Source organism: Rousettus aegyptiacus, unplaced genomic scaffold, assembly GCF_014176215.1.
Source record: "Rousettus aegyptiacus isolate mRouAeg1 unplaced genomic scaffold, mRouAeg1.p scaffold_m13_p_4, whole genome shotgun sequence".
Classification (NCBI taxonomy): domain Eukaryota; kingdom Metazoa; phylum Chordata; class Mammalia; order Chiroptera; family Pteropodidae; genus Rousettus; species Rousettus aegyptiacus.
The window spans coordinates 64,154,038-64,167,248 of record NW_023416307.1 but is presented as its reverse complement, the minus strand read 5'-3'; the positions used below and the strand labels follow the sequence as shown (position 1 = coordinate 64,167,248).

At 34.0% G+C, this 13,211-nt stretch overlaps 1 protein-coding gene across 11 annotated transcripts in view; it reads left to right on the top strand.

Moving 5' to 3' along the window:
• DZIP3 (DAZ interacting zinc finger protein 3) overlaps positions 1-13,211 on the top strand; it is a 99,893-nt gene that overhangs the window by 1,626 nt on the left and 85,056 nt on the right. For all 11 annotated transcript variants that reach the window (XM_016162458.2, XM_036219939.1, XM_016162446.2 and 8 more), the window contains one exon: positions 11,030-11,134. Coding sequence is in view for 9 of the 11 variants with exons in the window: in XM_036219939.1 (XP_036075832.1) it covers positions 11,103-11,134 (32 nt within the window). In the remaining 2 variants the exon portion in view is untranslated. The remainder of the gene's footprint in view (positions 1-11,029; positions 11,135-13,211) is intronic.

The following is a 13,211-nucleotide window of genomic DNA, read 5'->3' as shown; positions in this document are numbered from 1 at the left end:
GTCAGGAACAGCAAGGGCTCCACTGTAGTTGTAGCAGAGAGTAGGAGAGATGAGGTCATGTCAGATGGTGCAGAGTTGCCTGGCATTGTTAGGGTTCTCAGAAATGTTAGTTACAGCTTAGTTCCTTGGCAAATGTGATAACAGTTTGGTAGTGTTAAACTTTTCGTTAATAATGACAAATGCATCATCATCTTCATCCCCATTTTGAGCCAAGGGAAAAGGGTCTAAACTGTTCACTGTAAGTGCTATCTTTTTCTGAAATCTTGCATTTTAACTTGAGCAGTCACACAAATTTTGCATCTTTTATATACAGTACTCATTTTAATATAAAATATCTTTCTCAAAAAATCTTCACCAAAAATTCATGTTGTAAATTTAGTAGGATGTACCATGATGATATCTGTGAGAAGCTGACACATCTTTAGTCAGAGATCCTATCTTAATATTGGAAACAGAACCTTATTTTAAGCCCCAAAAAGGGGGAAAAGGAGGATGAGCTGAAGCTGGGGCCAGATGAATGAAGGCCTTATTAGCCTTGAGCTTGGACTCCATCCAGAATTCAATGGTGACTTCTGGTTTTAAACTGGGGCCTGATCTAGTTAGGTTATGTTTTAAATTGATTATTATGGCAGCTGGATGGACTATGATTTTCAGGAGGATAAGGCTAGAAGTGGGAAGAATATTTAATTTGTTAGAGTCTTTCCAAAGGATAACTAGGATAATTAAAGTGAAGATAGCAAAGAGACGATAAATTTGTGAGATATCTATGAGATGAAATAGGCAGGACTTAGTGACTAATTTCAGATGTAAAGAGTGAGGAGAGGGATTAAACTAGAAGGGATTCCAAATTTTTAGTTTGGGTGGTTGAGAGGATACTGGTACTGTTGAGTAGTTAATAGAAAGTATTCAGGTTGTATTTCGTGTTCAATGAAAGTTTATTATATAGTTTGGTACTATTCTCATTAAGTTTGTTCCTAAGTATTATATAATTTTTGTTACTGTGAGTTGGTCATCTTTTTCTCCTATAAATTTTAAGTTGTGATTGCCACTGTAAAGATACCGATTTTTGGTACATCTTTTATTCAACCTACTAAAATCTCTCATTCTAAAGTTTTGCTTACTCTCAGACTTTCTAGCTGTATAACATCTGCAAATAATAATTTCATCTCTTCTAATATTTGTTGTTTTACTTTATTGTAATCTCAAAAATATGGAATAATCATGGCAATACTGAATATCTTAGTCTTAATACTTAATTAAATGGAAACAACCAGTATTTTAACACAGTATAATTTGTGCTATTGACCTGTGATAAATATTCTTTCAAATGTTTAGGAGATTGCCTTTTGTACCTGTTTTATTTAAAGATTTGCCAAAATGTTTGCTAAAAAATTGTTAAATGTTTACATTTATATTTCTTATTTCCACCCTTTAAAATGATAATTCAGTGGATTGTGTTGCTTTCATTCTTGATGTAATAATAGCTAACACTTACTGAACATTTGCCATGTGCCAAGCACTATACTAAGAACTTTACAATATAATCTTCATAACAATATCATGCTTTAGGTACTATTAGATTTTCTGTTTTACAGATAAAAAAACTAAGATGTATAATAATTTACCATCACACAGGTGTAGTAGTAACAAACCTATTTGCTATGCTGCAAATACTTTATATTCATAAGAATTTAAAATATTTTTTTCTTTATTGTCTTTTGGAATTTTGGTTATATGTTACTTTGAAAAATGAATTGGAAGTTTTTCATCTTTTTTCTGTGCTATAGAATAATGAGATCATGTAGGAATCATCTGATCATATTTGTATTTGTAATAGAGTTATAGATCTGATCATTTTTTTCTATCTTCTTGAGTTACTTTTGGAAATACTAGAATTTTGTAACCTACCAACCATTTCTCTAGATTTAAAAAATTATTGATATAAAGTTGTATCAGTATTCTAATAATCATCTTAATCTCTTCTTTGTAGGTTTTAATTTACTTTTCATTCTAACATTATCTTTTTTTATTACTATTGGGCTTCCCAGCTGTTAGTTTATTTTATTCAGCTTTTCAATAACCAACTTTTATTTTTTTAATCACTAATTTTACTTTTATCTATATTAATTCCATCCATATACATACTCTTTTTCTTTATTTGTTCTTTCCATAGTTTTTTAAAGTTGAAGGCTTAGTATATTTCCATACTATATTTTTTTCTAATATTTATTTTATGTCAAAAATTTTAAAAAGACAGAGGCTAAAGTGAGAATCTACATTTTACTAGTCAGGTAAATATGTTTTTAAATGCTAATGTTCATTCAGTCATCAAATATTTACCAAGTACTAGATCTTTTTCTGAGAGCTTGGAGTATGTTAGAGAAATAGACAAACCAGAATAAGAGCTATTAAGAGAAATAGAATATGCTATAGGAAAACATAATTTTGGGAGGGTGCAGAATATTAAGTATCCAATCCCTTCATTTTTCAAAGATTGGCATAAAATCTCTGTCCTGTAAATTTTTGTTGCTCTCTGTTCTCTATATTTGGCTTAGGTACTTCCTCTAATCTGTAGTACGGGAAACATGTAAGAGAGTTAAACAGAAGTTGTTTAGGGTCTTACAATCTTAGTTTAGGGTTGTCTTGTACCTTAATTTTTTCTGGACAAACTTTAAAAATATCTTCAGTACTGAATAAAATGGAAATTTTTAATGTATCATGACCAGGTTTAAGTCATATTAGACAAGTCAGACTAAATGAAGATATGAATTATATTTTTAAGAGAAGTGCAGGATTTATGGAATTTATGAATGTCATATGGGAATTATACTAGAGATATGAACACAGGGCTAATTGTTCACTCATTTATCCACTATATATTTAATGAGTGTTTGAATGGTAGGTACTTTTCTAGGTTCTGGAGATAGAGCAGTGAATCAAATAGACAAGTAGAGCTTTTATTTTAATGGGAGACATAGACAATAACAAGACATGTAAGTAAAATATATGAATGTTAGTAATAAGTGCTATGGAAGAGAAGAAAGGGAAGAAGGGCTGGAAGTATCAGAGTCAGGGTGGGTGTTACTATTTTAGATAGGGCAGAGTATGTAAAATCAGTATTTGCTATATAACAAATCACCTCAAAACTCAGTGGTTAAAATCATGAGCATTAATTTCTTGCTCACAGGTTTGCAGGTTAACTGCAGTTAGTCTGATCTAGGCCTGACTTGGGTGTGTGGCTCTGCTTCAGCTCTTGTGTGGGGAGGGGGAAATATTTAGAACTCAGTTTCAGTTACATTGAGAAGTCAGCTAGATATCCAGGAGATGTTGAATGGGCTGTTGAAGATATAGTGTAGTTAAGGGAGAGGTCAAAGCTGGAGGTGAAAATTTGAAGCCTTGAGACCAAATGACATAAGGTGAATGTAGATAGAAAAGATTGAACCCTGAAGTTTTTAAATATTTAGAGGTGGGAGAGATGGCGAGCAACCAACAAAGAACACTTGAGAAGTAGCTGCCAGGGGACAGAGGCCCTATCCTGACCGCATGGTTGTCTACAGGGATCATCAGTCTTGTATCATCTGGGCTGCCCTTGACATCTAAAGGAAGACTTTAGGTTGTCAGAGAAGGCAGCCTAATTTACACACAGACTCACTTTTCTGCCTTTAGAAGACTTGAGGTGTGCAGAAGGATGGAGGGCTTCATTCTTTAAATCACTATTGAGTGGTTAAAGTGTGCCACGTGCTGTTCTTGGCACTGGAGATAAAGCAGAGGGATTAAAAAATTTTTTTCCTGACTTTGTGGGGCTTGCATTCTGGTGGGAACATAAGGCCAAATGTAAAACTAGGAGATTATTCAGTAGGCATAAGCATCACGTAGAACAAAAGTTCCATTGGCCCAGGTTCCAAAGATTCAAGGCAAAGAAATCCAGTGGCTAAAACCACTATGGCTAAAACAGTTCAAATACTAATATTAAATTGATTTTGCCCTTTATGTAGGGCCAATTAATGTTACCTGTCATTTTTCAGAAATTTTACCTTCAGCACAAAGCCAGAAAAGTTATATAAACCAAAATTATCCTCTCTTTATAATTCTTCTTCTTCCTGTTTCCTTTCTGAACTATCAAGTATTAAAATTCAGCTCATCTCTAAATGATTTGCCAAACCATAAAATTAACTTTCACTTTTCTAACAATTCCTGATTTTCTTTTCTATTCATTTCACAGAATTCAGCTTTAGGTTAGGAATTCAGGGTTTGAATATTTTCAATAAATGTTTTTCCCTCCATTTTCACATCTAATTTTATATCTCAGAGTCAGAAGGTTGTCTTTTTTTTTTTTTTTTTAAACACGAGTAATAGCCATTGTTTCTGAATCCAGTTTTGTAGCTAATAAATATGAAAGGGATATACTTTTAAGTTAATTTAATCATTTAAAATTATAACTAATGTTTATTGATGACATACTTTGTGCAGAGTAAGGTCCTTCGTATGTCTCATTTTTAAATTTTTGGTATTTCAGAAAATAGATATTATCAAGTTCATGAAATGGGTACATATCTGTTTCCTGAATTAAAATGTGAAGCTGTTTGCTAAGAGAGTAGTGTCCAAAGTGGAGTGTGCACATCTCAAAGTACTTGAGACTGTCTGTTGGAGTGTGGGAACAAATATTAGAGCTTTTATTTTAATCTGATTTATTTCAATATTATAGTAGTACCTACATATATTTCATAAATGGATTACTGTTTATATACATTCAGTGTATTTTCAGATTTACTGCTTTGGAGATATGTGATCAAAAAATTAGAGATTTCCCCCAAATCTTTAATCTTGACAGAGTATTTAGACAAGCATTATTATTCATAATAATTAATTATTCTTTAATGCCATATAATATCTGGCATTGTTCTGAACTGTTTTGTTAATCAAATGAATTCTCTTAGCAAAAACTAATGTGAAGAGCATACTGTGAAATACTAAGATGGCATGATTATCTTTATAGTATTGTTTACTGATCAGTGCAGTCATGCAAATAGTGTTATTTCTGAGTGTGTACATATTATCTAGTTCAGTTCCTAATTGCACACTAAGCTTATATAAAGTCAAATATCACAGTTAATGGGACATAGTCGAAAGAATATAGAATTTGTAGTTTGTGAAACTTGGGCATGAATTCCTGCTCTGCTTGTTTTATTGGGTATGTGAACATTCTAGGCCTCCATTTCTTAATTTTTGTAAATGGAACACAGTAATGTTTATCTTTCAGAGTTTTGTGAGGATTAGATGTGTATTCAGTATACGTAGGTGCATAGCCCAGAGCCCAGCACAAAGGAGCTAATGAAAATTAATCTTATTTTCAATTAAACCAAAGTTAATACACTCCATCAATTTTATGTGAATGGAAACTTCATAACTAAAAGCTTGACCTGCCTTCTCACCTAAATCTTTCTTAACAAATGCCTTTCTGAGATAATGAGGGGCAGCCACTTTTCTCACATGAGTGGATCCCACAGCCTTAAAGTGGTTACCATATTTCTCATATGTAGCCAAAACATCTCACATCAACTTTAAGGAATTTTTTGGAATTCTTTTGATAAAATCTAGCAGAAGTGATAACTGTGTTAGAGTTTGTGTTATTAACAGACCCATGAATTCTTGAGCACATTTAATTCAATGCTGAGGTAGCAAATCCAGCTTTTAAAAATAACTGTCCAAATTTTACCAAGTTACGGGTTCAAGGTTGTTCATTGCAGCATTGTTTGTAATAGCCAAAATAAAATAAAACAAAAACAAGGGAAAACTGGAGACAATTGAAGTATTTATCAATAGTGGTCAGGAAAAACGATACATTTATACAATGGCATATCATGTGGTTTAAAGAATATGGCTGATATATATGTGCTAATGTGAAAAATGCAGGGTGCCAAACGTGTGTAAACTATACGCTGCCATTTGTGCCATGCAAGATATATTTGAAAATGATGTTTTTTTCCCAATTCTTAAGTGTCATTATTACCATTCCTTTCTCTACAATGGCACTTCTCCATCAAGGTAGAGAATTGGAAGAAAAGTGCACTAATTTTGCTGAAAATTTAAACAAAATTAAAAGATGATGGTGATGGTGATGACAGGAACACTTATATAGTACTTACTATGTGCCAGATAGTGTTCTATTACATGTTTTAAATAACCCTATGAACCAGGCACCATCTTTACCCTCATTTTTTAGATGAGGAAACTGAGGCAACAGAGATGTTAATTCATATACACAAGATTACACAATTAGTGTGTGTCAAAGCAGGCTTATATACCTTTGCAGACTGATTCTAGTGTTTCTGTGCTTTTAACTTTTGACTTAATTTTGGCATTGATGGAAATCTAAAAGATATTTTATGTCATTTCTCCTTATAGACAAGTGATTTATTTTTTGTTTGTACATGTTTATATCAGAATGGTCTTTTTTTCCTTCCTATGAGCAATCTGTTATGTGTTCATTTAATTAACTTTTCACTTTTTAACTCATTCATTTAATTAGGCAGTTCTCACCCAGGGGCAATTTTGTCCCGCAGGGGACATTTGGCAGTGTTTGAAGACATTTTTGGTTGCCACAAGGGACCGAAAGGTGGGAGAGAGTTGCTGGGTCATCTACTGGGTAGAGGCTAGGGATGCTTGTAAGCATTCTAAAAATGCATAAGACAACTTCCCATAACAAAGATTTATCCAGCTCAAAATATCAATAGTGTCAAGATAAAGTCCGATTTAGGGAGCATAAGAAAAGTTCTCAATAACTGAACTTGCCTGAATAATACGAAATATATTATTTTCTTTTTGAGCTAATAGAATTGAGTAAAATGAATTTTTTTCTTTTTCTTTTTTATTTAAATGTCGATATTTACCTTTCTACTTGACATTTTGTGATCTGTAAGTGCCAGAGCTGACAAAGGTAGCAAATTCATGGGACATCCTCTCACATATTGAAATGTAAACTTGTTGACCAGTCAGTACCTCTAAATTGGTCAGGTGACTTAAGATGAACATTTGAGTGGATTTAAAAACAGTGTGCCTATATACAATTTAGGGAAGTGATAGGAGTGCTAGAAGGTAAATGTTTAAATGAATGATTACAAAATTCCAAACAAGAGTTGTGCCTATTTTGATGTGAATAATGAATAAGCACAGCTTTAAAAATGGGGGTAAAACTTTCACGATTAAAAAAATATATATTTGTTATAATTTCAGTGGATAAGAGGGAAAGTGGGAACTGGGAGCTCAGGTAGAGGGAGTGGTAAAAATGGCAAGTTACTGTTATTAAGATGTAGATGGTAGTGTCTTATTTTTCAAACAGTCTGCAAATAAAATATTTTTGATTGGCGGGTAAAGGTGTGCTGTTGAATCTCTGGTCAACCAGCCAGAACCTGAGTAGGTTCCAGGGGAAGAGTAATTCCTCAGTTCCAGGAAGACAGTTTTTAGTTTTCTGCTGATAGGGGAAGTCTATTGAAATGAATACACCAGAGGAAACCAGATTTACTGTTTCTCTCATGTTAACCCTAATTTTAAAGGTTTCATTCAACATCTGAAATGTTAAGAACCTTTGAATTATTTTAGAAGAAGCACAGTGGTAATGTTTCAGGCCAGCGACTTCCTTTTGGTTGCTAGGCACTTATACTTTTTTTCTTGACAGAGGCTGTAAAATGCTGTCTGCCACTATTGCTGGTAGGCTTTTCCATACAGATCTGCTCAGCTCTAGGGAAATGATGTGATTGATAATTCTCTCTCCTGGAAAACCTTTCATCACAGAAATTCATTTCAGGTTGTATTTTCAAGCAGGCTGAAAAAGAAAGCCATTAGTTTCCTTTCCTTTCCTTTTTCCTTTTCCTTTTCCTTTTCCTTTCCCTTTCTCCTTTCCTTTCCTTTCTTTTCCTTCCTTCCTTCCTTCCTTCCTTCCTTCCTTCCTTCCTTCCTTCCTTCCTTCCTTCCTTCCTTCCTTCCCTCCCTCCCTCCCTCCCTCCCTCAATTCAGTATCCTAATGTCTTCTGATTAATTTTACACCCTTTTCTTTTTCAAGCTGAACACTGAATAAGCTTAGCAGAGGCCTTCTAGTCTTTCTACTTTGTTGCCAGAGGATTTACCTCCCTTCTTTTAAGCCTCCCTATTATCTCTACACAAACAGCTACTGACTGAAGGAAAGCTTATCAGAGTGGGGGAGGTATCCATGTCTGAGCTTTTAAATTCTAGAAAAAAGGATTGTTTTGTCTAGTAAAGGCTTATGTTTATATGCTCTGGCTATGAAGTAATGCCTATTACTTTTTCTTAAAATAACCCTGGGAGATTATAGAAACCTTAAAAGAAAAAAGATTTGATCACAATCGTAAAATTCTCAAGGCCATGCTCTTTTCTATATAGCTTTGTCAAAGAGATGAAGCAGATGTGATTTAGTGTGAATGAATAACAAGGTTTATCCAACCTCTCTCTGCTTCACCATTAGCTTTAGGTTGTATCTTTCATTGGTTTTGAACAGAATGCAAATTTAAATAGACAAATGACTTTATTGAGGTTTTTAATTAATAAAACTAAAATAATTTACTTAAGAGAACTTGATTCTACATAGGTAAGTTATAAAACTGACAGGAAGAAGTGTTTTGTTAGGGGTAGGCAAGAAACTAAGGTGTTAGAAAGCTCTGTCTTAAACGAGGAAGTTTAAATGAAAGTCAGCATGTGTATAAATTTTTTGATTAGGAAGTATCAGCTAGGGTTGAATTGTTGGAGAATTACCTTTGTCTCTCAAGACTTTCTGTGTAACTTGAACTGGTATGAGTCAAATACAGAATATAGGTAGTGTTATAATTAGGAACACTTGTTTTGCAGATGATCCTTCAGAACTTTTATCTTTTAGACTAGGTCCCCTCCAGGTTAAGCTCATTAATGACAGGATACTCAGACCTCAAGGCATAGGCAGGTTTAGGTCCTGCTGTTTCTTCTTCCTCTCTATGTGTTGTTGTCTTTTTCTGGCTTTGGGGGAGACTCAGCATCATGTAAAACAATATTTCTTTGAGTAAATATTATTGCTGGGGTGATGTAACATCCAGCATCCATCCAGCAGCTTGGAGGAGGGGTGTGTGGTATCCTCAGTTCTTCCCCACTGATGCAGCAAAGAATCACAGGTCAGTGAGATTTAAAAGTAAGATTTATTGAAAGTACATTTTAGAAGGAGATGAGTCATTCTAAGGAAGGCTGACTGACACCCTGTAGAGTTTGGGAGAAGAAGGTTCTCAGCTAAGAGAGTTGTAACAGCGAAATGAGAATATCTGTTTATATTTGGGCTGTGATGGGAAGTCCTAGATCTATTTGTGAGATTACCTTGACTGAGAGTGGCTGCTATATAATACTTTGCCTACTCTACATGTGCTTACCCAGATTTAAGTCTGTTATAATTAGATTCATGAACTTCCAGGTGAGTCATGATGTTATAATGACGGTATAATGAGGCTGAGATGATGGGCAGGGGCAGTACTTTCTGCACACGTTTGTGGTTGGTTTAGCTGGCACTTTTATGGCCTTTGGCTCTTGGATTTGGGGTAATTTATAACCATAAAGGAGGTATTTCTGGGAGGTCCTAAAGGAAGGTCTTTAAGGGAGATTTTTGTGGTTACAATGCTGGGCCTGTCGATCATGCTTGCTTAACTACCTAACGGAAATACAATCTGAATTCTTAATAGGTAACTTACAAATGTTCTTGTGGAACATGTTTTCTTGATTTGGGAATTATCTGTGCTGAATTGCCTTTCAGTAACGGGCTTCCAAAAGCTCTACCGAGTTAATTTATTTGTGTATATTAAATATGCTATTAGAGAAACTAGCTACCCAGTTACTGAGATAAATAAGCAGTCCAGAGGCAACAAATACAAAAATTTAGTCTTATGCTTGGCAGCAAGCCCAAGGGCACTCTAAGACTGTTTTATTTGTGCTATTGCTGCCACGTTCCTTTGTTTTTCCTCATCATTTCTTTCTTTGCCCCAAAGCACTAAGCAAGAGTTGGCTCTAACAATTCCTGGGCTTATGTACAGAGGGATCAGAAAGGGAAGTCAGCCTAGCAGAGGGTAATGGAATGTGGAGGCTTGAACACTCAGTGAAAGAGAGCACATAGGGGGCTAAATGTAGAAGAGTTGGTCTTGGGATAAATAGAGACCTACGTAAATAAATATACTAATGATAGTTTATGCTCCTTTTTGTTTTCATTTGTGTTGCCTTCGTTTTTGTTGTTGTTGTTGTTTTCCCTTTCAGGAAACATCCACAACATCCATTGATATTTGAACCAGAGAATATGCAAGAGTTCCTTATATCCCACCTCCCTTATTTTATGGAGATATACAATCATACGACTTTGAAGGAAAGGGGTTAAATGTTATTTTTAGACTAAAAGAAAATAAGTAATCAGTGCTATCACGATTGTGTTAAACAGGAGCTCTTATACCTGTATGGGAACTAAATTATTACAAACCTTTTGGGAAGCCATTTACCAGCATACGCCAAGAGGTTTAAAATATTTGTGTCTTTTCACTTAGGAATTCTACTTCTAAGAATTTATTATAAAAAAAAATCATAAATATAGAGGCCTTATGAACAATGGAGTTTGTCAAAATGCCAATTACTTGTACTAAAACAGTGAGAATTTGATGTCCAACTGTAAGGAAATGGTCAAGGAAACCCCCAATCAACCATTTGTTTTATAGCCTTTAGGATTGATTTTTAGAAGTATAAAGGAATATGAAAGATGGTTTGGATAATAGTGTTCAGTGGTGAAAAAGGTGGTGTAGAGCTTTGTCTATTCAATATGATTACAAATTGGTAAAAGATACCTATGCTTGGAAAAAATTAAGTATATTAAAATGTAAATGATTTATGTTTGGAGCTGAAACTATGATTTTTGTTTTATAGCAATTTCAAAATTTTCTTTAATGATATGTACTATTTATATAGTAGAGAGAAAGAATGTAATCTTTCATCCTTGCCACTAAAAAGATTATTTTCCTTACAGCCTCAAACAGCAATAGTAAAAGTCAGTTCTGCAAGCATTGGAATAAGACTTTTGCAAAAGAACATTGTTCATCATGGATTCTCTACCAGAAGAATTTTTTGTGAGGTAAGGAATGGATTGAAAAAAGCCAACTGCATTTTTTGCATTCTGTGTACATTTATCTCTTTCATATAACCTTGGAAAGCTAGTGTGAATGAGATACCCTTATATTTCAAGATAATTTTGCAATTTTGGTTATTAAGGGATGTAGCCTGGGTGAAATCTAATTTTAGAAAAAAATTTTAAGGACCGCACCCTGGCCGAATAGCTGAGAATTAAAATGTTTTACAGCTTGCCACGCTTGGGACATTCTCAACAAAATAATGTTTTATTTATCATTTAATAAGCACTTACATAGACTCTGTCAGGCATTTTTTTAAATACTTTAAAGATTTTTAACTTATGTAAACCTATGACAACTCTATGAGGTGGGTGCTATTATTGTTCTCTTTTTATAGAAGGTAACCTCAGTATAACAGAAAATTCTGTTAGGTGGTTCAGCTGGAACCAGGCCAAATGTCCATTTCTCCCCTTCAATCAAGGCAAGTTTAGGCTTCCTATACCTCTCCCATAAAATACTAAAAAATAGGTTACTATTGGAGATCTCTCTCCCCTCTTTAAGCTATCTCATAATAAGTAACATGACCTATTAAATTGTTTTGGAAGCATTTACTAATCTTTTTGGTGCTTAGGGAATAAAGACTAAGACAAAATTTGTGTACTTAGAATTATAATGTAGTAGGTAGATATATAAGAAGTTATATTAGGCAAAATGTATACCTGAGTGTTTTATTAGAGATGCCATGGCTGTGTATAAAAAGGAAGAAGCCGATGAAGGCTTATACTGGAAGGAATAGGAAAAAGAAAGGAGAGGTTTATTAAACTAGATCAACAGAATTCAATGATTGCTGAAATATGAGAAAATGGACAAAAGAGTAGTAGAGATGGCTCAAAGATTTCAGTGACCAACAGGATATATGTACCATTAGCTTAAATGGAGATCTCAAAAGGAGACAGGTTTAATGTGTGTGTGAAAAAGAGAGGACATAATGAGTTCAGTTTGGGACATGAGGAGATTGAGGTGCTGCTAAGATATCTCTGTAGAGGTTGTCGAGCAGGTGGTCAGAAATGTATAGCTATAGAATCAAAAAGCTATTAAGGCTGAAGATAATAGATTTGGGGATCCTTATAATGGTGTGTCATTTGACTTCATGGAAGTTTGCTCACTTATTTGTTTTTATATTCATTTATTCAATAAATATAGACGGCTTACTTTATGTCAGATGTTGAGCTAGATACTTGAAGGTGAGGTAATGAATAAGTAGAACCTGATCCTTATTGAAAGTGTCTATACATGGATGTAAATGAGATTGATTTAAGTAGAAAAAATAGTAAAAAGAGGGCTAAAAATGGAACATCATGTATACTCAGGATATATTGTGATAGCTTCTCTTAGCAGCAGAACAAAAGTATACAGGTGATAAAAGTAGTAGAATAGCAAAAAAAAAAAAAATAAATAAATAAATACTAGTTCTGGTTCTGGTTTTAGCTTTACTACTTATCGGATGTATAACTTAAAATAAGTTATGTAACCTCTCTGGATATCAGTTTATCCTTCTATAGAATAAAGTGGCTGCTATCTATGGCTCCTGATATGCCTTCCTGTTCTTATACCAGGAACATGGTTTAATATGGTTAATGTTTATTATTCTGTATTAAATATTATTAAAATAATAAATGAATGAAAGGAAGAGAGTTAGTCAGTGGTACAAGCTAAAGTAGACAGCTGGGAGGGCTAGGAAGAGAACCAGTAGCAGCAAAAATTGCAGAGGCTTTCAAGGAGGGTTAGGTGGTATGATGGACAACAATAAATGATGCAAAAAATCCAGATAGAATGAGAGCTAAGACAAAGCTGTTGGAATAGCAAATAGGATTTCATTAGTAACCTTAATAGAGCAATTTTAATGTTGGAGAGAGAATGAGGATTACACATCAAAATTTGTTATGGAACCTATGGAAAATATAGTAGCTCATTTCTCACACTTTTTGGTTAAGAAACTCTAAAGTAGGGTTTAGACAACTGGGTGTTTCAGAAGGTTAACAGGTGATTTTAATATGCATCTGAGATTGAGAACTATTGAAT